Below are 27,912 nucleotides of genomic sequence, written 5' to 3'. Positions count from 1 at the left end.
CAACACCCAGCAAGTATTTTATATATTAATATATATATATATATACATATATATGTATATATAAGAATAGATATAGATATAGATATAGATACATACATATGCTGTTGGTCATGGGACCTGAACTCTGGGCCTGAGCACTGTCCCTCAGCACTTCAGCTCAAGGCTAGCACTCTACCACTTGAGCCACAGTGCTACTTCTAGTTTTTTCTGCTTATGTGGTACTGAGGAGTCAAACCCAGGGCCTCATGTATGCAAGGCAAGCACTCTACCACTGAGTCACCTTCCCAGCCCCAAGAATTATATGTATATATATATATATATATATATATATATATATATATATATATATATAGTTGAATGGTAACTCCTTTATACAACTACTTAAAGATAATTTTTAAAAATGTAATTTTTATTATAATGGTTATATATAGAGGGGGGTTACAGTTATATAAGTCAGGTAAAGAGTACATTTCTTGTTGGGCAATGTCACCCCTTCCCTTGTACTCTCCCAGTTAAAGATAATTTTTTTAGGTGTAATTTTTTTCTTTTTTTTATTGTAAAGATACTATACAGGGGGTTACAGTTACCTGAGTAAGGTGATAAATACACTTCCTATTGAGCATTGTTACCCCCTCCATTGTTTTCCCCCTACCATCCCTTCCCTCCCTACCTTCCCGAAGGTTTTTGGTTTTTTTTTTTTATTGTGATTAAGTGATGACATAATTTCCCGAATTTCACAGTATTGTGGAATAATGATGCTCATTTAAAGTCACAAGTTCATTCTAACTTTCCTGGAGCAAATTGTCTATCACGGTCTATAACATCTAACGGTGTACACATATACACCATACATGTGATCAGCAGTATGGGGATATTTAGTAGTGGTTCCACCAGATGAGTGGAAGTTCTTTGTTTCTTGAGTCCTGTTAGTTTTGTCGTATCACCTAACATTTTGGATTTAGCATCCACCATGAAGAATTATATTTTTTAAAAGTATGTACTCCTGGATATTGTTGGCTTATGCTTAAAATTTTAACTATCTAGGAGGCTAAGACCTGGGAGGGTTGAGATTCAAAGCCAGCCCAGGCAAAAATGTCTGTGTAACTCCATCTTTAAAATAACCAACAAAAATCTGGGCTGGGGATATGACTAAAGTAGTAAAGTACCAGTCATAAGTTGAGAAAGCATGAGTCCCTGAGTTCAAATCCCAGTAACAGAAAAAGAAAAATAGAGAGAGCTTTTAAGTAAAATGCGGGGTGCATAGTATTGTTAAATAAGCTTACAGGAGTTCAGTGGTTTGGACTAAGCTCCCCAAATAGGACTAATGAACTAAACTACAAATGAGGTTCTGGTCCTAAAGTTCTACGCCCAAAACTAAGCTGTTTTGTGATTCAAAGACAGAAATAATAGCCAAGCTCCTAAAGAATCCAGTGTTATCTGGCAAGATAAGTGTTGAAAGCCAGGAGCCTGGTTGAGTTGCTTGAAAACAGCCCACGCTTATGGAGATGTCCTAGCCACAGATGCATGAGGAAACCAAGTAAAAGGTTATTTGAAAACATTATTAGTACAATTCAAAAGGAAACTCAATTTAAAATCAGACTCAAAAACACTTGAGTTACCCCTGAAAACGTAATGACTCTTGGACATGTAATTTTTAGGTTGAAAACTATATGGATTAAAGCACCCTTTCAAACTAACAGCATGTTTCATTGCATTTCTTTGCCTACATGTGGCAAAGTTCTTTGACGCAGGGTGGAGCTTCTCTATTTCTTCTGTGGATCTGTGGCACTTTCTCAATTCCCAGTTATATTCCAGAAAGAGCTTCCGCCTGCTGAGTATTCACCAAGACAGACACTGTATTGAAAGTTTTGTTCTTTTTTTTTCTGGGATTGAGGAAACCCTCGAGCCATTGCTTATATCCTCTCAGTCTTCTCTATCAGATATGACAGCAATCCTGGAACTTATGCACTGATTAAAAAACAATGTCTGGCCTTAGAAAGCCTCTACAAACATGTCAGCTATTACTATTCTATTCAAGATTGATCTCAGAGTACAGAGTGAATATCTTATCTTGATTTTAGGACCACTTTTTACTTGTGATCTAGATGACCGTGGCTGTCAATGTTGTGGTTGCTGTTTTGATTCAGTCCATACATGGTTTTAGTTACTTTGTTGAACACAGCCTTCCTTCAAGAAAGCTGGGAAATGAAAAGTTTGGTTTCTGATTTCTCATTCTTACTCATGCCTTTCCTTATATTCTCAGAAGGAAAATGAATTTATTAAATTACTTATTGGGCATAGATGAAAGGACATATCAATGGCTAATCCCCAGAGCAAGTTGCACTTTGCAGGCATCTTTTATTCCCCTTGGTTTATTATCTTATTAACAATTAGTAGTGACTGCTGGCCTAAGAGGAAGCTTTCTATCTGTATTGCTGGATTTTCTCAGAAGTTAGAGATAAGACAATTGACAGAGTTTACTCAGGGAAAAATATTAGTAATGACAAGAAACCACCTGTTATTTGAGAATAAAATATAGTCATAAAAACTTTAATCAATGCCTAGCATTCACCAACTTTACTTTTTTCTAATTTTTGCTTAATTTTAAAACATTATGAAGCTTATTTGAAAATATGTCTATGCTGAAATGCTTAACTACTTATCTCTACAGTTAATATTCATAAGTCAAGAGTAATTTCTGGGCATTAGTGACTGTGGCTTATAATCTTAGTTATTCAAGAGGCTGAGATCTGAGGATTGAGATCCAAAGCCAGTCTGGGCAGAAAAGTTCATAAGACAGTTGTCTCCAGTTAAACACTAAGAAACCAGAAGTAGAGATATGGCTCAAGTAGTAAAGCAACAAACCCAGTCAAAGTGCTCAGTAACAGCACCTAGGCTCTAAGTTCAAGACCTGGGACTGGCCTAATTTTTTTTGTAGGTCTTGGAGCCTGAACTCTGGGCCTAGATGCTGTCCCTCAGCTCTTCAGCTCAAGTTTAGCACTCTACCACTTGAGCCACAGTGCCACTTCCAGCTTTTTTTGCTTATGTGGTACTGAGGTGTCAAACACAGGGCCTCATGCATACAAGGCAAGTACTCTACCACTGAGCCACCTTCCCAGTGTTATGCACAATTTTTTTAAAAAGAAAAAGAATCACACTTTTGGAAGGATGATCTCTTCTAGAAATCCAAACTGGGGAATTAAATCCTATTGACTTTTTATTCCCAATAAAGTGAAACTTCATCTTTTATTTAATGGCTGTTCATCATGACATGCAGAAGTAGGACTATAAAATCATGGTCTTTTAAAAATGAAATTAGGATCATATTATACTAAAACTGCTGTCCCCAAAGCAAAAAGTGTAGTCATTTCAAGGAAGTGAAATGATAGGAAGCTATATAAGGTTGTGGCTTTGACTGTTTCTATCTGATTTTGTTCCTGATTCACGGGCTTCAACTTTATCCAAGTAGAGCTGTGAGTATGTTGCTCAGTGTTCTTAACTTCTGCCACATCCTTTCCCTAGGCTCCTCAAGAATCTTTTACCACTCAGAAAATATAGAAAGCTACTATTTATAATTTTTCATGTCATTAAATCAATGAGTATCTCTTCTCATAAGTACATATACTTTACCCTAAATAATGTGAGGCAATCTGATCAGGTCTTACTAGAAAAGCAAACACTAATCTATAAATCACATTTAATCTCTTTTAATCCTCAAGATCATTTTATAAGTTAGACAGAATTATTACCTTATTTTATTAATGGGTCAATTCCAGCTTAGAGACAGTAATTTCTTCAAGGTCCCAGGACTACAGTTTGAGCTCTGAATTCACTATACTGATTGACAGTGTAAATGGTCAATGTGGTGGAGGTCTAAGAAAGTAAATTTTCAGGGAATTTCCCTGTAGGCTAAAACCAGGATCTGGCTAAAGACTTGAGTTCTGCCTACATAGTTACCTCACTAAGCCACCTCTTATAAGAGATGGTAATTCTATGAATGGATTCAGGTGGTATCTTTACCCCTATTTCGTGATCTTTAACCTTTTTCCAAGAAGGGAATGTGAAAGTGAGTATACAGCCTTTGAAGGAAAAAAAAAAAAGAATGACAGAAGCCCAGCAAAGTAGAATTCAGAATCTTATTCTCCCTGTGTCATAGCAGACCTTCTATGCCAGTGTATCTTAATAGGTAAAGCCAGGAGAGGTAAGCAGGACATTTCATCAGCTTTGAAGAGGATTTACTGAATCCTTAACATCAGAAAATGTATGGAAAACCTTTCAGGTAATACTATTTAAGCACAGGATTTTAAAATAAAGGAAATAATAGTCTGGTCAACTTTAGAATTCATTGAAACCTAGACTCATTCATTCAGTCTGACAATAGGCATATTTTTCAGAAAGTTCAAAAAAAGATGTTCCTAGAGGAAAATTAGGGTTTTGTACATGGTGAGTCTCATTTTTTGACAAAATGTGGATTGTTCAAGGGACCTGAAGTGAGGCTTTGGATAGGACTTTAGATAATTTCCCTCCTTGGGGAGTTTCTTTCCCTCCCTTAGGAGGGAATAAGATCCAAGCCTTCCTCAACTCCACACCAGGAAGAAACTCTCCAATGATGTTCTTCCTGGAACCTGTGGACAAACCATTCCAATGAAACCTCTACCCATGTACACTTCTCAGATACTTGTTGCTAATCCTCAGCCAACCTACAGCATGGTCTGTCACAAAGGAGAACCTAGAGGGTGATTCAGTTGCTGTGTTTTGAAACAGTACTGGAAGTCCAAAGAGGCCATTTCACAACTGAACTCTCCATACCAGAGTCACCAGTACCACAGAGGGCATCAACCTGCCACACATTTAGGCTAGAGCTTTGGGATCATTTCTCAGGCCAGCCAGGGCCTAGAAGAACAATGGCTTCAGATAGACAGATAATTATGACTCCTGTTGTTAAAATGCAGTCTGGTGCAAGATTACTGAGTTAGAGGATGTGATGCCCATAAGGTCAAAGTCACTGCTACTGCCCCAAATGTCTTTCCTCTTGATGTGCTGGCCAGTTTTCAAGAACTGAACAATCCCCTAAGTGGGAAGTCAATTGTAAGCAGAGAATGTGTCATCTCAATGCTAACAGAGACTTTCCTTCCCACTTCCCTTTGCAGTTCACAGGACATTGGTCTTCTCTTATCCTCAATTCAACTGTTTCAAGTAGATACACCTGCAGTAGATCACTGTCCAAACTTATTAAATGGAAAATTACCAAAATAAATAATTCAGGTCTTAATGTTTTCACAGTTAGTATTCTCTTCTATTTATAATTATTGTCAATCTCTTACTTGAAAGTTAATCAGAGCTATGTATCTATAGGAGAAAACAAAGTATAGATAAGAGTTAGTATTATCTGCAGGACCAGGCACCTCCCAGGGTCTTGAAATGTGTCCTCCCTAGGTAATGGGGACAATAATCACTATACAAAACAGAAGATTACACATTCACACATTACAAATGCAGACTTCTACCTTGTCTTGCTGTCTTCAACTCTATTTCCTATGGAACTGTCCCCTGAATGCTTGCTACTTTCTTTGGTCTGAGTTTGTCTCTGCCTGCAGAGGCAGTTTTTTTATTTGAGCTGGAAGTTCTTCCAGCAGCTTCTACCAGTTAAATCGATCTCTAAGTACCACCACCCTTCTTCTGACTTCTGAGAGAAAACCAGGACACTTTCATTCATACCTTGCTTGCCACTTGAGGAAGGGAACCCTGAAATTTGGATTTCTGTTGCTCCTTGGATATAATTCACTAAAACATGCAAACTCTGTTCACCTTAGTTCAGTTTTATACGTAACTTTTCAATAGTAAATTCTAGTGAACCCCACCAGCCTCTACCAGAAGAGAGACGAGAAAGAGAGAGGAAGTATGGAAAAAAGATAAAGATAAAAGTTGAAGGGTTACGCTTTCACTATATTTGATGTCAGTATAACATGTGGAGGAGATGGGGACAAACAAGTCGTTTAAGGATTCAGGTGGACCTGTTGCAACAATGAGACGTACAAAATGTCATGTCAAAACCAGCTTTACAATGTCGGTGTGGGGGGGGAGGGGGGTATAATTGGGTGGGGGGAGGGGGGAGGCTGGGAAGGGAGGTGAAGGGTAAACAAAGGAGGAGGCTGCAATGCTTGGTAAGAAATGTATGCATTATCCTGCCCATGTAATTGTAGCCCCTCTGTACAGCATGTTCTCAAATAAAATAAAATTAAATTAAAAAAAAAAGTTGAAGGGTTAAACTGTGAGTTTCAGGATTAAGTCTGGGGATGATGAAGATAAATATTTAAATTGAAGAATATTCTTCCAACTCAAAGGAAAAATATCACATGAACACTTAATTAATATCTGTTATTTATAATAGCTATTAAACTGATGTGGTTGTTGTGTCTCCAATAGAATTGTTTTTCTAATTTTTTTTGGTCAGTTTTGGGGCCTGGACTCTAGGCCTGGGCCCTGTCTCTCAACTCTTAAGCTCAAGGCTAGCGCTCTACCACTTGAGCCACAGCGCCACTTCAGGCTTTTTCTGCTTATGGTGCTGAGGAATCAAACCAACACCTCATGCATGCAAGGCAAGCATTCTACCACTAGGCCACCTTTCCAGCCCTAGAATTGTTCTTAAAATCAATATTCTAATTATAAAATTGTTGAAAAAAATCATATAGCACATACCTCATGGTTATCATTATTACTTATTAAGTATAGTAATGTTATGAGAAATGTTACCTCTCCTTTGAGGTATGTTTGAGATTGAATATTATAAAAACCTAGGCCAAATATATTCACTTTAAAGGGAGGACAACTCACCTTAAGACCTTGGTCAAAGTGTCCTTTTCTTTGGACAGCTGAGCATCTCTAACTGAATGAAGCCTTCCTAGTTTTAATTTGATTATATTATACATGAAGTTACACATGAAGTCAATGTAGAAATTATTAACCAATCACACTTATATATCAGAACATAACATGGATCTAGTTTTGAACAGTTCTTAGGAATTCCTGGTGACTAATTCCAGAGGTGGTTAACTTCTCTCACTCACCAGGAATTCATCTGCCAAAGGGCCACCAGTTAAGAATAGAGCTCAGTCTTCAAGTTTGCTCCCAGTCCTATGAAAAATATCTTTCTTGATTCTTATATACACATGTCCAATAGCTTCATGAAACAAACTCAATAGCTCTTATTTTGAACTCTAGAAATTCTTCTAACCCAATAATAGAAAGACTCTTGAAAGATACAGAAGCAATCTAATGGACAGAATTATTTTCTTTGGAGCAAAGGACTGTGGGACTTGTGGTGTTGCCTGACGTGCCGGTACTCAGTTGTCCATCTGGAATGAATGGCTGAGGCCTCCTCCTCTCTGTCCCCTGCAGATTCATACTCTTCATCCACTGCATAGAACAGGGGCTTAGGCCTCAAAAACAGCCTCCTGCTTCTGCCATCATGCACTTCGTGGCTGCTGTTGCTTTGGTAGCCAAAATTATATGCCTTTCCTCCTCTGTGTAAGCTCTTCATTGGGATCATTTCTTGTGTCAGTCGTCTTTCCTGAAGGGATCCTGTTCGGGAGTGTGAACTAAACATAATGGATGGGTATCCTGGATCGCTGCCGTCATCATCATCTAGGAAAAGCATTGGAAGAAGAAGGGGGAACGAACAACATTTGAAATCAGGGTTAGGGATTTGAATACATATGGCAAACACTGAAGGGAAGCAAACCCTTCTGAGGTTCCAGTCATTACTCTAGAGGTTCAGGGGACATATTCTATATGCATATATACAGTGCTATACCTGCATGAAATGCTTGCACTCTGGGCATCAAAAGCCAGTCTCTGCAATGTGCGTAAGGTAGTATCCACTTACAAGATCAGGTTACTTGGCCAAGGACATAACTCATAAGACATAGCAAGCTAGTCTGTTGGGCACTAATGGTTCATGCCTATAATTCTAATGTCTCTGGAAGCTGATATCTGAGAATCGCAGTTCAAAGACAGCACAGGCAAGAAAGTCCATGAGACTCTTGTCTCTAATTAACCAACAAAAAGCCAGAATCAGAGCTATGGCTCAAGTGGTAGAACACCAACCTTGAACTTTTATATAAAAGTGAAGGGACACTTAGGCCCTAAGTTCTAACCTCAGTACAGTCATAGAACAAAATAAAATATAAAACTGCTACTTTGTCTTCTGAAAGGCCAACTGAAACTCAATGCTACCTGGGACTTCTATTTCTTTTTCTTTATTTTGTACTGATCCTAGGGCTTAAACTTGGTCATGGGTGCTGTCCATGAGCTTTTTAGCTTGTTAGCACTCCACAGTTTTTTTTGGGGGGGCGTTGATCATTAATTGGAGATAAAAGTCTCACAGAGTTTCCTGCCTGCTGGCTTTGAACCACCATCCTCAGATCTCAGCCTCCTGAGAAGCTATGGTGACAACTACCAGTGCCTGGCTTGCTTTCCTCCAGTGCCCCCCTTCCCCTCTTCTTCTTCCTCTTCTTCCTCCTTGCTGGAAAGTAGAGGGTAACTTGATCCTGCCTACATGTGAATTAAGAAGTCCAGGGCAGGAGCAGCAGATGTCTCTATCAACACTCCCTCCCCAGTGTCTGTTCTACACATTCTGGATGATTGACAGCCTTGACTTCTGAACCCGTGCACTGGGGGCTAAATCAAGACAGAGCTTCTACTCAGAGCAAGGCAGGGCTCCACCAGAGGAAAGTGACAACACACAGCATTCAGAGACTCAGATCTGAACAGCAGCACTTTCCTGTTACTCTTCACATTTAAAAATGTTGTGAAATATATGATAAATGTAATACCTTATCCATTAAAAAAATTGATCATTTAAGCCAGGCACCACTGGCTCAGGCTTGTAATCCTAGCTACTCAGGAGGCTGAGATCTGAGGACTGCAGTTTTAAACTAACCTGGGCAGGAAAGACCATGAGATTCTTATCTCCAGTTAACAATTCAAGCCCAGGAATAGGTCATGAGTATGAACATGCACACATGTGCTCTCTCTCTCTCTCTCTCTCTCTCTCTCTCTCTCTCTCTCTCTCTCTCTCTCTCTCTCCTTTCTGTCTGTCTCTCTCTCTCTATCTGTCTCTCTCTCTCTCTGTGTCTCTCCCACACACACACATACACACACACACTCACACACACACACACACACACATTTTAAAGGTACAATTCAATGGCACTAAAAGCATTTATACTTGTTAAATTGCCACCACTCATTTCTCCAGAGCTTTTTCTTTTTTTCATTTTTTATGTTTTTTTATCGTAAAAATAGTGGACAGAGGGGTTACAGTTACATGAGCAAGGTAATGAGTACATTTCTTATCCATCATTGTTACCTCCTCCTTTGTTTTTCCCCTACCATAGACCTCAGGCTGCATGGGTTTTTAGCCATCTCAGGACTTGCAAAGGGTTAAAAGATGCAGTCTTGCTAAGTACAACACAAGTGAGTCCCAAAGGCAAATAATGTTTTGGAAGATATGTGTGGGTCCTCCCAAAGCCATCATGGAGACCCTCCAGACATTCAGAGCAAAGCATGTCCTGAAACTGGAGAGCAAGGGAGTTGTTTCCTGAATCTCAGCCTAGATAACCAGCCACCGCCTGCTACAAGTGGAATCCTGTTCTGAAGTCTCCCCTCCAACTCCTTGGCTGTTTCCTGCCCTTCTCCTGGTGTAGAAAGACCTTAGTAGTGGGGAGAAGGTGGATCCCACTAACCAATTGTGTTGATTTGTGGTATATCAGCTTCACTACGCCAAAGGACTATCTCTGTCACCTACTGATCACTATTATAATTCCTTATTACTGGTAATGTAATTCTCTTAACCTAAATCCATTTCATTACTTTTTGTACTCAAGAGGATAATCTAACCACTCTTATCTATATGACATTTAGAATCAGTTGAACACATCTAAGTGAGTACAAAATTTAAAATGAATATGAAATCTGAAAAAGCTGGAAGTGGCACTGTGGCTCAATTGGTAGAGTACTAGCCTTGAGCTGAAGAGCTGAGGGACAGTGCCCCAGCCCAGAGTTCAGACCCCATAACTGCCAAAATAATATATCTATTAATATGAAACTTATACATGATCCTGTTGAAAGAATTAGGAAATTAATAAAAATTACAAAACAATGACTAACAATTTTTATTTATAATGCAATGCAGTGTTTTTGTGTTTTGCTTTTGTGTCAGGTGTGGGAAAGATAGGAATCAGAGTAGTACAGAGAGTTATAGGAGGGTACTAATCAAACTGGTCTATAGTGATATAACTGAATGTTGGGGGTCTCATATGGTTTTAACTTCCTTTATTATGTTTTCCTCCTACTCATTGATTTGTGTTGGGGAGGGCAGTCCTGGGGCTTAAACTTAGTGACTAGTTCAGTCTTTGAATTTTTTTGCTCATGATTAGTGTTCCACACTTGAGCCCCAGTTCCACTTTCAGCTTTTTTGGTGGTTATTCAGAGATAAAAGTCACACAGAACTTCTTTCCTGGGTTGGCTTCAAACCATGACCTTTAGATCTCAGCCTCCCAAGTAACTAGGATTACAGGCATGAGTCAGTGGGACCCAGTGCTCTTACTCATTGCTTTTACGGGAAACATGCTTTTAAACCAGAAGAACAATCACTTGAAAGAATAATTATATTTATTTTTAAATCCAGGTGCTGTGGCTTACACCGATATTCAGGAGCCTGAGCTCTGAGGATCAAGTTTCAAAGATAGACCAAGAAAAAAGTCCATGAGGATCATCTCCAGTTAACCAGCAAAAAGGCAGAAATGGAGATGTGGATCAAGAGGTACAGTGCAAGCCTTGAGTGAAAAAGCCATGAGGGAATACAAAGTCCTGAGTTCAAGTCCTAAGACTAGCATACATACATACTTACATACATACATACAATGTAATTCTAAATTTCTGCATGTATAGTTTTCTTGAATTTTCAATGTGATTTGAAAAAGGCTTAAAAATTCTCAATATTGAGAATATGTGATATTCTATATATTATATGCCATCTTTTGACAAAAATCAAACTTATTTTTACACACATTTAAAACATGGTAACTTTGCTTTTTATTAACAATAAGATGGGGGCTCGGAAGGTGGCTCAGTGGTAGAGTGCTTGCCTTGCATGCATGAGGGCCTGGGTTCAATTCCCCAGCACCATATAAGCAAAAAGAAAAAAAAAGCCGGAAGTGGCGCTATGGCTCATGTGGTAGAGCGCTAGCCTTGAGCTAAAGAGCTGAGGGACAGCGCCCAGGCCCAGAGTTCAGGCCCCACGACTGGACCCCCCCTCCCCCAAAAAGACACAAAAAACACAATAAGATGTTTCAGATATTTTAAGAATCTCACCTAAGTGTTAAATGGAACAGCTTTGAATAGGAAATTTATGAAGTCATTTCAGTGAAAGTTAACTAGCTCTACCTTTTATGTATCTTTCAAATACAGATCAACAAACTATGCCCCTGGGCTCTCTTTAACCTGATGCTTCTATTTGTATGAACTGGGAGCTATGAACCATTGTTACTTTTTAAAATGGCTGAAATAATTAAAAGAAGACAATAGGTCATGTGCAATGACAGTTGTATAAAATTTGAATTTGGGTGTCTATAAATAAAATTCTGAATTGCATCCCTAAAAGAAATTCTTTTCTTCTCGTTACTATTATAAGCCCCTATACCATATTCTTGTTCTTGCCTCTTGGCTAACAATCCCCCAAATGCTTACCCTCTGCCTCTATCAGGAAGAAACAGAACAGGTATATGTCAGCTTACCTGTGGATTCCTCTACCCTGGCTTCTCTCCTTGCTGGATGAGGATGGCTGTAGGGGAAGGAGAGGTAGCGAATGTTTTTGGTGCCAGCCTATGGGTAGAAATATAAAACAGAATGAGATACTACAATTAGAACCCTTAACATGGCAAATAAAGAACACAGACACATGCCATGGCATCTTGCTTGGATTACTGGTTTCTAGTTACTTTGATTGAAAGATAGCAGAATGCTTCAGACATTTGTGTATATTTCTCTTCCCTCTCATGTGAACCTTTCTCAGTTTCTCCCTAGTCCCTCTGAATGAGGATCAATATTAGGGTTCACTCTAGACCCAACCTCCATCCGGAAATCCCAGCATGATTGGTATGATATATCCTCCTTAAGAAGGAAGAGTTCAGGTGTATTTCAAATCACAGTAGGTGATCTGAAGACGAGGCCCATAAGTCCTGTCACAACCCTCTAAGAGGGCCAGAGGCTCTAATCCAAAAGAAATCTCAGGGCCACCATTAGGTCTGGCTCAGGACTCAACCTACACAAGAGGGCAGTACACTGCCATTTATTTCCTAGGCAGATGCCCAGAAGACCTGGACCCAGGGAGGGGAGATGGCCTTTGTGTCCTCTCTTGCCCAATCTTGCCTTTACAAATCTTTGGCAATAGACGGTAGCTGGTGACGGTTCACCCCACAAAGCCCAAGGTATCAGATGATAAACATCTGTAGATTGAAGAATGTTCCATGCCCACGGTATCCACATACCGGCTTTTCCCAAGGCAAGCTGTGGCCTTTCCTCATGCTCTCTCTCAAGGTGTTCTGGCGGCGGATCAGAATCTCTTTAGCCTGCTTGTCACTTGATTGGGGTTTGAGGTTGTATTTGTTGTAAGACAGGGTCTACAGAGAGAATGGATTGACAGGTAAGAAGAACGCTTGTAGTGTGGCATTCAACCCCAGGAGGTGTTGATACAGGGTGCACCTGAGATGGCCAGCACCTTTGCCGAGCAATGTTTGGAACACAGCTGCCTCTAACGCCCACCTGAGAAAAGGCTGTGAGCTGAATCAAAGTCTCCATGGCCTCATACACACTAAGGTACTTAGAGCTTGCTTGTGTCCCACCCTTCTTTCCCACACGGAGTTTTAATATCAGGCCAGTAGCTCTTAGGCATTTTGATTTGATGGATAAGAAGGATATAAAAACCACTCTGGAAATTTCCACAGGATTTCTATTTTTTTTTAAATTTTACTAATGAAGTAAACACATACATCCCTCACCCCCTAAAAAATCAACCCAATTTCTGAAAGGAAGAAACCTTGTATCAAACCAGTAGGATAAAGCAGAGATAAAAAATACTTTATCAAATTGAATGGATGATCAGCTTATGATGAATTTCTTCCTAGCCCTTATCATGGACCATGGGCTGACATGGATATTTTAACTAACCTGTAAGATTCTTAACTAGTGCTTCCTCCCTTGTGTATCACCCCAGGTTCATCAGCGAATGCCAAGCTTTCTTGGGGCTAGTGGGTAACATTATGTTAAACTACATAGTCCCATTGGATAAGAGGATTGAGACTGCAGGTGTTAATTTTATTCCAATTGCAATAGAATGAATAGTCTGTAGTGTGACAAGTGACAAAGCCAAAACACATGTTTTTTTTTTCAAACAAGTGAATCAGAATTCTCACCCCCAAAAATCTTTACAGTCTTCTGGAGTAGTCAGTGTGTAGGGACACAATATGTGCTCAGTGAGGATTAAATAGGCACTGTAGAGTAAAGGCCTTGGATGGGATGGGTTTATTTCACTGAAGTTAGTCTTGAAAGATCAGTGGATGTTATCCTGGGGATAAGTTACAGAAAGAAGCATAGAAGCAAAGAGTTGTTAACTTGCTTGAAGGGAAAGCAGAAGGAACACTGGGAAACACGCAGGAATGGTTTTGTTATCGTGAGAATGAAGTATATCACCTAAAGTGTAGTAAGAGATGGGAATGGAGGGACAAAGAACAATAAGAATGGGCCATGGACAACCCTCCCTGGAATGGAGAGTCTATCCTTAAAAGCCAGGTGTCCTCAGATATAGAGCATTCATTCCAAGATGCTATGGTATGAGCCTCGGGGTGAGAAAAGAAAATGTTGACTCTTAAGATGTTAAGCATCATTACTATGTGGATTTGTATTTGGCTCTCAGTTGGTCTGGGATGATATGAGCAAGTTTCTGGCTGCACAGATGGTATTCTTGAGAGAGATTAGGGGGCAGCCAGAGCCTTGAGGGTTTCATTGGGTTTTAGCTTATTGTTTAGTGAATGTGCATCCAATCAAGTAGATTTTTATGATTTTCATTATCCTACTGAATGCATTCTCATAAAACCAACAATTGCTTCAAAGTCATTCTACAAAGAAGGAATAAATTGAATGCGAAGAGAACATGGAGGAAGAAGCAAAGTTGCCTTTCCTAATAGAAACGTTTTTTTGAGGGTCTTGTGGCTGGAACTCTAGGCCTGGGCACTATCCCTCAGCCTTTTGACTCAAAGCTAGTGCTCTACCACTTGAGACACTGCATCACCCTGGGTTTTCTGATGGTGAACTGAAGATAAGAGTCTCCCAGATTTTCTCGAACAGGCTGGTTTGGAACTGTGATCCTAAGATCTCAGCCTCCTGAGTAGCTAGGATTATAGGCATGAGCCAGCACCTCCTGGCTAAAGAATGTCTTTTTTTGCCAGTCTTAGAGCTTGAACTCAGGGGATGGGCACTGTCACTGAGCTTCTTTCACCCAAGGCTAGCACTCTACCACTTGAGCCACAGCACCACTTCTGGCTTTTTCCGTTTATGTTGTACTGAGGAATCAAACTCAGGGCTTCATACATGCTAGGCAAGCACTCTACCATTCTATCACTCTACCACATTCCCAGCCCCTAATAGGAACTCTTTATCATCCCCCTTTTTGGTTTGTGTGGAAGTACTAGCAGAACAGAATTTGCTAGACAGGTGTCCCTCAGCTCTTCAGCTCAAGGCTAGCACTCTACCACTTAAGCCACAGCGCCACTTCTGGCTTTTTTCTTTTTGCTTATGTAGTGCTGAGGAATCGAACCCAGGGCCTCAGGCATGCAAGGCAAGCGCTCTACCACTGAGCCAGCTTCCCAGCCCCTGTACTGGAATATTTTAAAATAATATGACACTACCATTGAAATAGTTCATAAATAGATGGGTGCTGGTGCTGGTGGCTCACACTTCTCATCCTAACTACCCAGGAGCCTGAGATCTGACAATGGAGGTTCAAAGTCTACCCAGGAAGAGAAATATGTGAGACCATTATTTCCAATTATCCAGCAAAAAGTGGAAGTGGAGGTATGGTTGAAAGGCAGAGTGTCAATGTTGAGGAAAAAAAAGCCAAATGAGAACAAGATGCCCTTCGTATTGGCACAAAAATTAGTATTGAGTCAGAATATATAAACAAATTTTATAATTTTTCATCATTGCTAAAGTTATGTAAATCTGAATTTAGTGTGTGGGCATGCTTGTGTATGCGTATATGTGTGCAAGTGTATATGCATTTATTGCTAGAAGCTATTTCTTATTCCTAGATTTGGAAGGAGGATATATTTTAAGTAATATTTTGATACTTTGAGTTGTATTGTGCCTCAACAAATGATTGTTCTTTGCTATTTTGAACATTAGAAGAGAGCCTAAAATTTTCTATGCATGTAATATGTATGCTTGTTTTTTCCATCCCCTCCTCCAATTTTGGTCTCCGATAAAAGACCTGATGATTAGTTGAAGTCTATTTTTCCCCCATCAGAACCTTGAGTTCAATGGTAGAAAATGCTTTGCATTGCATTGTGCAGTGTTCCTAAAGCCTAGTGCAATCTTTGCTGAGGAGAACAAAAATTGAGCAAAATGAAATAAGTTGAATACATTGCTTTCTTTCTCTGGAAGTATATAGAAATTCTGGAAGCAATCTGATCATGTAACCTACTCCAGTAACTGTGTATAGTGTATGACTCTCCTTAGGCTTAGACTGAGAATGATTTGTTTTGTTGTGAGTGTAGTCTGTCCCACAGAACTTGCCCTACTGTTATCCCACTGACAATCTCCAGATATTAATCTTTCTCTACCTCTCACCCCCATGTATTCCATCTTGGACTGAGGGGAGGGGTTTCCCACAGTAATGGCTGGAAATCCAGTAGTACTGTTTGGTTTCATATTAACTGTGTCTTAGCATCTCCCAGAGTCAAACTCTGAAATAATCTTGGCTCTTCCCTGAAGTGGCTCCTGTCTCCAAAGTAAGATTCTTCCAAAGCATGGACAGTGACAAATGCCTAACTACCAGGCCTGTGCCCATTGCCTGGGCTTAAAGACTTCAGATGGCAATTTACCCATTCTTGTATCAAGTCTTAAAAATTTTAAGCCGGGCGCCAGTGGCTCCTGCCTGTAATCCTAGCTTCTCAGGGGGCTGAGATCTGAGGATCACAGTTCAAAGCCAGCCTGGGAAGGAAAGTCCATGAGACTCTTATCTCCAATAAACCACTAGAAAACCAGAAGTGGTACTGTAGCTCAAGCAGTAAAGCACTAGCCTTGAGCTGAAGAGCTGAGGAACAATGCCAGAGCCCAGAGTTCAAGCCCCACGACTGACAAAAAAAAAAAATTGATTGTCCTCTAAGAAAAGCAGATATACAGTTGTCTGGGGTTACATTTTCAGGATGGTTTTTCCTTCAAGAAAACAAAAGGACAGAACAGAAGAGAAGATTCTCATGGTCCTTAGAAAGCTGGAAACAAGAAAAAGAGCCAGTGAGTAGCAATATCAAAGTGCTGACAGTAGAAGCAAAAGGCCTCTCATGGGTTTTTGTTTTTTGTTTTGTTTTTGTTGGTTGTGGGGCTTGAACTCTGGGCTTGGGCGCTGTTCCTGTGCTCTTCAGCTCAAGGCTAGCCCCCTACCACGTGAGCCATAGCACCATTTCTGATTTTTTGGTGATTTATTGGAGATAAGAGTCTCACAGACTTTCCTGCCTTGGGCTGCCTTTGAACCGTGATCCTCAGATCTCACCCTCTTGAGTAGCTAGGATTATAGGTGTGAGCCACCAGTGCCCAGCTGCCTCTCATGTTTTATAACTTGAGTTCTATCCATTATCCACCTTCTCTTCATTTGACACCCCAGGGTGCTAAGTAGATAAATACATGAGGTTAGCAAATTCAAATTTGGGGACAACACAAAAGGGAAGTAATGGATAGCTTAGAAAGGAAAATTCTGGAGGATGGATAGAGGAGGAAATTCACCAAGGAAGGAGGGATTATTTGGGAATCCAAATTAGGGAAGAAGAAGAATGTGGGTGATGGACCATTTCAAACAGGATTAGAGTTTCAAGATCTCTGCCTCCATTGCAGACCCTTTCCCTTCATTCATCAAACTAGTGGAAAAGCTGAATATAGGAAACTTTGTGGTCCCTGACCCTATTAAACTGTCTACATTCTTGAAACCAGGAAGTACTGATCTATTTACTGAGGGCTGAATGTGATCCACTTACTGAAACAGTTTCACTTGGAATGATTTGAAGGCTGTGGAATTTACTCTACATATCATTGAACCTGACCTACATTCCTTCAGCTAGTGTCTTGAGTCTTTCTCTGACTCTGAACCCTTAGTCATTGAACTTTCTGAAAAAGGACACCACTGAACGCTTACTTACTTTCACTGGATTATGTAAGTCTGGAGTCATGGAAAGAATGGGTACATCTGTGTTTTGGACTGGGATTTATTGTGTGACGACCTTGAACAAGTTGAAACATCAGCTACACTAATCCCGGTATCTGCTACTTAAAAATGAAGAGTTTGATTAGTGTTTTAATCATTAATCACCATTAAAATGATGATCATAGTCACAATGAACATCTTATTAGAATGAATCCCAAGGATTAGGATTCACAACTGAGTCCTCAAAACTTGGAAAATGTATACACAAATGGCATCTAACTGCTCTTTGGTCAAAGTTTCTGAAGGTTGTACCCACTGTCCCCTAAGATATCTAATCTCTCTGTCTCTCTGTCTCTGTGTCTCTCTCCATCTCTCTCTGTCTCTCTCTTTCTCTTTCACTGTCTCTCTCTTTTTCTAGCAGTCCTGGGACTTAAACTCTGGGCTTGGGTGCTATCCCTGAGCTCTTCAGCTAATGGAAGCACCCTACCACTTGAGTCACAGCACCACTTCCAGTTTTCAGGTAGTTAATTGGAGGTAAAGTCTCACAGACTTTCCTGCCCAGGCTGGCTTTGAACTGTAATCCTCAGATCTCAGCCTCCTGAGTAGCTAAGATTACAGGCATGAGCCACTGGCGCCCAGCTATCTTTCTCTCTTATTCTGGCTTTCTTGATTGTAAAATCAGTATTCGCCCTTAAATGAACTCAACTTTCATCTTTTATTCCATTCATTAAATTGCACACCATTGAGGCAACTCAGAGGTCATTAGTGTCTTTGTGCCATCTTTTATTCTGAGCTGACTGTGTTCCTGACCCACAGGTTCTGGAAAGGGCCAAGCCCCAGGATTGGGGCAGGCTGACCCCTACAGACAGCAACTGGATTTGCATCTCTCCTTATGCCGCAGGTGCCAGGTTTTGAGGAGAAACCTAACAATTGCCTTTCTGTTCTCTAAAACCAAGCAGAGAGAACTGGTTCAGCAGAAAGCTGCTTTAGTGAGGACACTGTGAACAGGAACAGATTCCTGAAGGAACTGGTTCCAAGAACAGGTGCAGGGGCAAGGCGGAGAGCCCACACATACCCTTTGTCGAACTTGGTACATGTTGTGTGTCAGAATGTCTCTCATGGACTCCACATCTTCAGGGGAAAGACGCTTGATTCTCTGTATTCTCCGGGTCCTGGAAAGATCATTGGAGGAAAGCTGAGTGTTTTTCTTTCATATTGGCCAGAGGCACCAGAAACATGAACTGCTTTGGCCTTTTGTGACAAGAACTCTTAAGTGGAAGAACTGTATTTTTACATAACCATTTCTAATATTTTAGCAAACTCATTTGAGATGTCACAACCTGAGTTTTGACTTAAATTTTCAAAAAATGTTATTCCTTTATAGTATTTTTGTGGTAACTACTCTGACCTTTGTTTTAAACAAAGGGATTCATGATAATAATGGCTACTTTTTTACTCTAAAATGTCACAAATTGGAATATTTGCAGAATATATTAAAAATCAATTACCAGAAAATTTTATGAAAAAATGAAATCCCAATATTTTACAGTTACATTAAACAGAAATAAATTACTCAAAGATTAATTCTTTATTAATTATGTGCTTGATCTCATTGTGGTTAGGTGATTAACAGACCAATACCATCAACATAACATGCTTTCATTTATGAATAACACCTGTAGGGATTTTAATTTGTTTAAGACGATTTCAAAACTGGAAATCACATTTTATAAAGAGAATTAACAACTTAATCTATTAGAATTGGCCCAGCTCTGAAGGACTGGTACCATGCACCCCCAGAGAAGTTTAAAACTGAGGTCAGGCTTAGGTTAGCAATCAATGCACAATTGTCCTGAGAGGATTTTAAAGTCAGAGCATGGATACTGGAAGAATTTCCATGTGACAACTGTATTTGATTACAATCTAATGGCAGTACTTTTTTGTCAGTACTAGTATCTAAACTCATTGCGTCCAACTTGCTTGGCTTACTTGCTCAACTAGTGTGCTACCATTTAAGCCATGCCTTTATACCAGCTTTTGCTGATTATTTTGAACATAGAATCTTACAAGCTTTTCTGCCAAGGCTGGCTTCAAGCCATGATCTTCTAGATCTCAGACTCCTGAGCAATGAGTACTCAACTAATATATTGAAAACATTTTTATTACACTAGAACATGTAGAACATGAGAACAAAAAGAGAAAGCTATTCTCACCCTAGGGATAACTCATTCTATCAGATTGGATGAATTCCTTTGTGAATAAAATTTTCTAACATTTTCACAAAAAAGCAAGAAGAACTAAGGAAAATTAAGTCTTTCTTTTAATACCTTAATATCTTGAAGCATCTTGCACATGGCCTCATGGAGGGTTGTGTGTGTGTGTGTGTGTGTGTGTGTGTGTGTGTGTGTGTGTTCTTGCTTGTTTCCTCTAGCTGCAGTGATCTTGAGAGTTCTTATGACCTCAGCATCTGCTTAATACATGTTCTAAGGATAATGATCATATTTCAACAAGCAATTTCAACACAGGCCACCTTCAAGTATTTTTTCCCAAAACGTAGTAGCAATATGGCCAGAAACCTTTGAAAGTAATGAACAACTGATAATATATGTTTAAAGAGTTGGATACTGGATATCATAGTATGCTATGATTTTATTTAGAAATGCTATCTGTAGATTGTTCATCATACAAACTCAATGAAATCAGAGTTTCTCTATCTTACAGCTGCAAATGTCACCTGTATGGGTACTCAGTTACCTTCCTTGGTGATATAAACATTATTATCAGAGCATTTCAACCTAACTATATAAATGTCCTCCAAATAAAATTTATTCTGATTTAGGTGCTGTCACACGCTGTCACAATCTGAACACATTCTTTTGTTATAGAAGGTGTAATGTACTGCTAAACAGAAACACCAGCTAGTCAAACAGTTCCATTTTCTGTGTTCATAGTAAAACAAATAAGAAAAACCCACTGATAAAGGGAACCGCAGAGTGAAACTTGATATAGCAGTGGATCAAACTTGGCACTATTTCCAGCTTATAATTGACCACTTGGGGAAAGCCCAGACTAATTAAGTCTATGCAGGCTGCTGACTAGAATGAGTAATAGGGTGTCTCAAAGGCATCCCCTCATCCCGATCGACGTGATGGTACAATTACACAGAGACATGGTGAACTCGAGGGAGTCCATACATGGAGCTTTCTTCATGTCACTCATCCCGACATCCTCCAAATGCTTACATCACCAGCATGGGAAAACACAGTCCACAGAAAACTAAATGGGTGATGATGTTAAGATCAAACGATGCGAACAATAATCTTAAGCACTAGTCCCTGGAGCATTTATGTATTACCCACAAAGGAAATATTAGTCACCTTATAAAAAGGTCTATGGTTCTTTCATGGTAACTAAAATTAAACTAGGAAAATATGAATTTAAATGTATTTGAATACAAGTCCGTATTTCTATAACTTCCTCCTTTCCTCCTTCATTATTCCTTCCTTCCTTCCTCATTTCCTCCCTCTCCCTCTTTCTTTCTTTCTTTCTCTCTTTCTTCTTTCTTTCTCTCTTTCTTCTTTCTTTCTCTTTTTTCTCTCTTTCTTTCTCTTCTTTTTCTTCTTTCTCTCTCTCTCTTTCTCTCTTTCTCTCTCTCTCTCTTTCTTTCTTTCTTTCTTTTTTTCTGAGGTACTGTACAAATTTGAGAAGCTCTATAGCCAGGTACCAGTGGCTTATGGCTGTAATCTTAGCTCTCTGGAGGCTGAGATCTGAGGATCACAGTTTAAAGCCAACCCAGGCAGGAAGGAGGCTCTACTCTCACATGAGTTGTAGCTCAAGTAGTAGAATACTAGCCTTGAAAACAAAAAGCTCATGGACAGCACTCAGACTCTGAGTTCAAGCCCAGTGACTGACAAAACTAAATCTTAATTCAATGTTATGTTCATGCATAGTATAATTGCCAAAGATCAAATCACATAACCTGAGTCACTCAGAAGACTGCATGTTGGCATAGCTTAGCTATGAAGTCTGTGGATAGAACATGTGCAGATGACTGGAAATCTGCTAGCCCTCACCTGCAATGTTGCCTACCAGATACTCTGTGCATGTGTCTGCTTTGTGTCCTTTATAGAGGCCACCAGGATGACCTTAAATGAGTGCCATGGCTGAGAAAATGCACAATATTCAGCATCAGAAGATACATCTTAAAGTCAGCCTTGTAAGAACACAGAAATTTGAACTTATACCTATTGATTTATACATGATCAAGTAAAGAGCTTAAAAATTTTCAATAAATTATACTTAAATAAATTATATAGTAAAGTTATTTATGACTTTCAAAATATAATACATTGAAGATATATAAATTATAGTTTGTTATGCCTTTATATTTATAAATACTTTACTATATCTATACTATCAGCCAACATAATTTTTCAGATTGACTATTTTCAATTGTTTTAAGTTCCTGTCTTCTAATACTTTGTTGTATTTATTTTATTTTATTTTGTGTGACAGTACTGGGTCTTGAACTCAGATCCTGGGCACTGTCCTTAGCATTTTTGCTCAAGCTGTCACTCTATCACTTGAAAAACACCTCTACTTCCAACTTTGGTGGTGGCTAACTGGAGATGTAAGTCTCATAGCCTTTTCTGCCATTCATTCTGGCTTCAAACCACAATCTTCAGATGTCAGCCTCCTGGGTAGCTAGGATTACAGGCATGAACCACCAGCACCTTAGTATGCTCTAATAATTTCAACTAGCTTACCATTGTAGATGAGATGAGATGAGCAGATTTATATTTAAATAATATAATATATATGTATACTACATGTTCCAGAGGGTGAGACTGAATCGAAAATAACTTTAATTTATTTAAAATAATTGAAAATAATAATTATAAATAGTATGTTTAAAGTAACAGAGTTCCACAGGATCAACATGGTCCAACCCATGCCACAGACAACCCTGACAGTAGCTTTCTCTTGAAGGTCAAAGAATTTGGAAAGCTAAACCTTTGGTAGAACAATTGCTTAAACTTCTAAAGAAAAGAAATATCTGTGCATTTTACTGTTATCATCTCATGCAGAATAATGAAAAGCGAGCTGAGTACACACTTCATTTTCCTATTATTGTATGAAAGTTTGTTTTTTTTTCAGAATTTAGTCACTTTGATCTCAGGAGAGGAATTCCTTTCTCTTGACGTTACTGCAAGGTTTCTGATGAGATCAAATAAAAGAAATTTAAATATAATAAAGTTGTATTAAACATAAACTTTAAAATATCTCACCCAGTTAACTACCTAGATTGAGGTATAGGAAGTGCATAAAGTAAAATAAGAAAATATCTTATCCTTAATATCTTGAATCAAGCTCTGAAGCAATAATTAACTTGAAGGGAAAGGGAGGGACTCTTGGTTAGAAATTGAAGCAGTTGCTTATGGCCAATGCAATATAATACAAAGATTTCATACCCTGGTTTAGCATGATCCTCATTTGAGATAAGCACCTTTGCATTCCTAGACCAAGTGCTCACATAACTAGAGAGCAAACCCAACCAGGAAGTTCTTGAGCTGTCCAGCTCTCCAAGACCACTGCGTTAACTCTTCATCCTCCAGTGAACAGGTCACAGACCAGATGACCACAGAGGACATACCTCTCACACAGTTGCGCAACTTCCTATTTGTTAGGCTTTACATCATGCACCCCCCCCCTCTTTTACTTATCACCAATGTCCTGACCCTGCTGGAGTATGGTGTCATCTAGTGATCAGGACTGGAGCTAAAGTGCAAAGTTATAGGAGGAAATAAAAAGGCTCAATCATTAAGCAAGACTTTGACTATTTGAATACAGTATTTTAGAATGGAAAAATACAAAATATACAAAAAATACAAAAAGATCTTTGATGAATAAAATAGCAACACTCTGAATGTAAACAAGATTAACATTCCTGATTTTTTCCTGTTGCCCCTGGCTCCACTTATGGCTCAAGGTAGCTTGCCAATAAATATTTGTTAGCAACTTTCCCATTTTAGTACCAGAAGTTCCCTTCAAGCCATGTGATGAGCTGCACAACACAAACAAGCCACAGAAACAGGCTCACTGAAAAATAAGGCAGAAAGTGGCTTTTTATAAAACTGAGATAACCTTGGAGACACAAGTTTAGATTTCTTCCCAAAGCCCTATAAGAAAACAATGATGTTTCTGATTCATCAACAGGTAAGGGAGGAAAGTGTAATCTGAAATATAACACCCAGCAGTTTGTGACGATTTTATTGCTGCCTATTCTTAGCTCTGCTCTCAACTTGCTTTTCTAATGTGAGGACATCATTGAAGCTTGTGATCAAGAATCATTACTTGCTGAAGATGACAGCATGGAAGGGTGTTGGTGTTCCTTTCCCTAAATATATGTTCTGATTAATTTCCCCAATTTATAAACCATTCCTTGGAAGGCTATGGGGCATTTAGAGGAGTGAATTGATTCTTGTAATGTTGAAACAAGTCTTTAAGGAAATAATAACAACGTTAAGAAAATAATCTGGCCAGTTTTGAGGACAACTGATTAGCAGATAGTTGAAGAGACAGGCCATAGTTTAAAGAAAATGTCATGTAATGATGGAGTTCTATGCATGTCTTTCTATGCATCCTGTCTCCACCTCAACCCTCTCTTCTCACCAGGAAGTCAGTTAAATCTCTACTCCTAAGCTGGCCTCACGTAGACTCAAGGCAAATCTCACAATCTTAGACGGACTTTGCCCCTATATACAACTACAAATTCATTTTTAATCTTTAAACAACTCACCAGCTACCACACCTCTTACTACCAACACTTATCCCTTACTATGATTATGATGAGTGTCACTCAAAGGCTCATGTGTCATAGCTTCATCACCAGGGTGGCAGTGTTGGGAGGTCTAGTGGACCTTTAAGGGGTGGGGCCACTTGAGAGAATTTTAGATCACAGGTATAACTTAAGGGAATTGTGGAGCCCCAGTTTCTTTATTTCTCTTTCCGATTTCTAGCGTAAGGTGTGAATATTGGCTCCAACATGGATCCCTGATATCATGTACAACCAAAACCAGAGGCCTAAACAACTGGAACCATCTGATCTTGGATTTGAATCTCCCTGACTGCAAGCCAAGATAAACCATTCTACTTTATAAATATTCTGTGTCAGGCATTTTGTTATCATGATACACAGTTGACGGATACATCCCCAAATCCAACTTGGCATCTCAGAAATCAAACTTGTCAATATAAGAGAGGAAGAAAATTACTTATGGGAAAAATATTCTGAGTTAAATGAACAAGGTGAGAGGGTGGAGATTTCTCTTCAAGAGAATAAAGAAAATCTTATAAAATATGCCTCCACTAAGCTCATGCCTGTAATCCTAGCTACTCAGGAGGCTTAGAATCATGATTCAAGTCTGTGAAGCCAAGTCTATGAGACTCTTATCTCAATTAATCATCAAAAAAAGTCGGAAGTGGAAGTGTAGCTCAAGTGGTAGAAACCCAGGGATAGCACCCAGGCCCTGAATTCAAGCATGTGCTTGAACACAAATGCTTCCATTCTGTAAATACACACTCTCTCTTAAAGGAAGATGTTATATACTGCAAGAAGGCAAGTTTTGCCAAAAAAAATGTCCTATGAAACTCGATAAAACATTCTAATCAAATCACAAAAGGCCAGCATTTGGTTTTTAGTCGTTTTTTCTTTATGATTCCTTCCTCATTGTTATGGTTTGGATAAGTGTCAAATTCCTATCCATTCCAAGCTAGAATTTCTATTGGGAAATCATGGAACCTTTCAAGAGATGGTGCCTTACAGAGGGGAACCCTGTCAATTCACTAGAGATGGACTGTTGGGGGGCATATTGGGACCCCAAACCCTACTTCTTATTTTTTTTGGGGGGGTCCAGTCATGGGGCCTGAACTCTGGGCCTGGACACTGTCCCTCAGCTCTTGAGCTCAAGGCTAGCGCTCTACCACTTGAGCCACAGTGCCACTTCTGGCTTTTTTCTTTTTGCTTATGTGTTGCTGAGGAATTGAACCTAGGGCCTCATGTATGCAAGGCAAGTGCTCTACCACTGAGCCACCTTCCCAGCCCCAAAGACCCTACTTCTTCTATGTGAACAGTTTTGTCATGGATTGCTGCTAAAATGTGCCACCCCTCCACCAGTCCAAATGCAATTTGACCAACCAATTGTGACTGAAACCTCCAAAACTCTTAGCTAAAATAAATCTTTTCTCTTCCTAAAGCTATCATTTTGGATATCAGTTGTAGTAATAGGATGCTGATTAAAATACTCTATTTTTCTCTCCTCCCTGGTCCAACCCTTAAATGGAACCATGGTTAGTCCTCCTTGGAATTTTGACATTGAAAGTCAAGACCAAGAGCCGATAGGACTTACTGATGGGGTATGGAAAAAGCTGTTGAAGTTAGTATCCCAGTTTCTACCATCTCAATAGCTTGCTTCATTTCCAGCTTCTTATACAGAGAAACAATGCTTGATTTGGGCTGGTTCGTTCGAATTAGGATTTTCCGTAGATACCTATGATCAAATTTCTTAAACCTAAAATTGAAAACAACATTTTGGAAATCTTTAATCTCTTTATATATCATGTAAACATATTTTTTTCCCTTAAAAACAAGCTACGAGTGAACTTTACTCTGAAAAACATCAACATTGTAGTGGCCTGGAATTCTTAGCATTTGAATAGTCTCCAAAAAATGTATAGTACTTACACATTTATTTTAAAAAAGAAAGAAATAATGGCCTGCTTGCCTGAATACATTGAAAAATGAGTAACAGAAAAAAGGGACAAACTGCAATTAGGACCAAAAGTGTGCCTCAGTGTGAAGCAAGGGAGACTGAGGCTTGCTCAGAGCCAATTGTAAGAGAAGAAATGAAGGGGGCTTTTGAACAAGTGTTCCATTCTAATAGCTCATAACAACAGTGGTTGTACTTACAGTAATGTTGCCTATTCAAGCAGAACCCAGTAAGTTTAAATAGGCTGGTAGTTACAGTAGTTTTACTCCATTATGTTCAGATCACTTTGAATCTTGCCAATTAAGGAGTGAAAGAAAGCCCACATACATCCCAAAAGTCTGAATGATGGAAACTCTGAATAGGCTAAACACTGAAGGCCACTAACTATTGTAGCAAACTTCTGGTGAGCCCCTTAGTAGGAGCTGTGTGCATGCATGTGTCACCTGTTCAGAGTTGGACATTTGTTTGGAGTTGGAATTTTCAACATTTCTAATCATGTCGTATGGAAAGAGTAGTTTGTTTCCTGCATTATTTCCTGGAAAGAAACATGGCTTGCTGGGCTGTTGGTATTCTTATCTGGTATTTGGCTTCTTGGACTGTTAGGTGAACAGATTCTGTCTATTATGTCTTCTACAAGTGTGGCAGGCAGACCTCCTGACCTCCGTGATCTGTTGGGCTCAGATCATACCTAATACTTTTTTCAATTAGTAACCCCCCCCTTGGCCCTGGTGTTCCTCAGTCCACTCTGATCATCTCCCTCTTCTTCATAATATGTTAAACATTCTTCCTGCTGAGCATACTTTACCTTGTGCTGTTCAAGCCCAATGTCTGTCATTATCTGACCCTACACTCAATCTGTTATCCCTAAGTGCCTTCCACCTCTCCTCACTCCTGCTTCCCCCCCCCCAGCCTTCCTGACCCCCTTCTCTTGTCTTCTCTGCCCTCCCTCTGCCTGATCTATATGATTCAAAGCTTCTCAGAGTTCTGTATTTAGTCAGCATCTTCTCTTCAGATCCTTGTCATAATCTCACACATGCCCATGACAGTTGCTACCAACCACTTAGTAAGGACATGTCCTTTGTCACTAGATACCTCTTTCTCCATGAGTCTAAGTCCAGGAAAAAAACATTAGTTTAGAAATCTGAGATGTGGCAAAGAAGAGGGATTTGGATGTTTTAAAAAATGGTATCAGGGTTTGAACTCAGAGCTTTGTACTGAGTAGGCAGGCACTCTACCACCTGAATCACTCCTTCAGGTAGTTTTTACATTATTTATTTTATAGGCAGGATCTTACTTTATGTGCAGTCTGAGTTGTGATCCTCTTACTGTGTTTTCCTTTGTCTTTGGGGATGACATATATGAGCGGCTCTGCCCAGCCATTGTAGATCCTCTGTAGCTGGGATAACAGCTCACAGCTATTGGTTGATATAAGTCTTGTGGAGTTTATGCCCAGATTATCCTCAATCCCCTGATCTTTGCCTCCCCAAAAGTTAGGATTACAGGATTCATCCCCTGAACTAGGTGGATTTGAGGATTTTTGAAGAATACTGATATGAGAAGACCCTTACATCTTTCAAGGGTGTCCTCCACAGTAATGGAATTCCCACCCCAGTAATTCTGCATGAGTTACTGAACTCCCTTTGCAATCTCACAGAGCTATTCATCCCATGG

General features: G+C 39.5%; 1 protein-coding gene across 1 annotated transcript in view; it reads right to left on the bottom strand.

The window, feature by feature from the left end:
• Positions 1-365: 365 nt before the first annotated feature.
• The window catches only part of Slc9a4 (solute carrier family 9 member A4), a 60,775-nt gene continuing 33,228 nt past the window's right edge, over positions 366-27,912 (bottom strand). The window contains exons 8-12 of the mRNA XM_069988610.1: positions 25,882-26,043; positions 18,549-18,645; positions 12,552-12,683; positions 11,799-11,886; positions 366-7,644 (exon numbers count right to left, since the gene is read on the bottom strand). Coding sequence (XP_069844711.1) covers positions 7,286-7,644; positions 11,799-11,886; positions 12,552-12,683; positions 18,549-18,645; positions 25,882-26,043 — 838 coding nt within the window. The 3' untranslated portion in view covers positions 366-7,285. The remainder of the gene's footprint in view (positions 7,645-11,798; positions 11,887-12,551; positions 12,684-18,548; positions 18,646-25,881; positions 26,044-27,912) is intronic.

This window comes from Dipodomys merriami, unplaced genomic scaffold (genome assembly GCF_024711535.1).
Source record: "Dipodomys merriami isolate MVZ:Mamm:240054 unplaced genomic scaffold, mDipMer1.0.p SCAF_36, whole genome shotgun sequence".
NCBI classification, from domain to species: domain Eukaryota; kingdom Metazoa; phylum Chordata; class Mammalia; order Rodentia; family Heteromyidae; genus Dipodomys; species Dipodomys merriami.
Note: the sequence above shows the minus strand (reverse complement) of the source record. Positions and strands in the feature narration are given on the sequence as shown.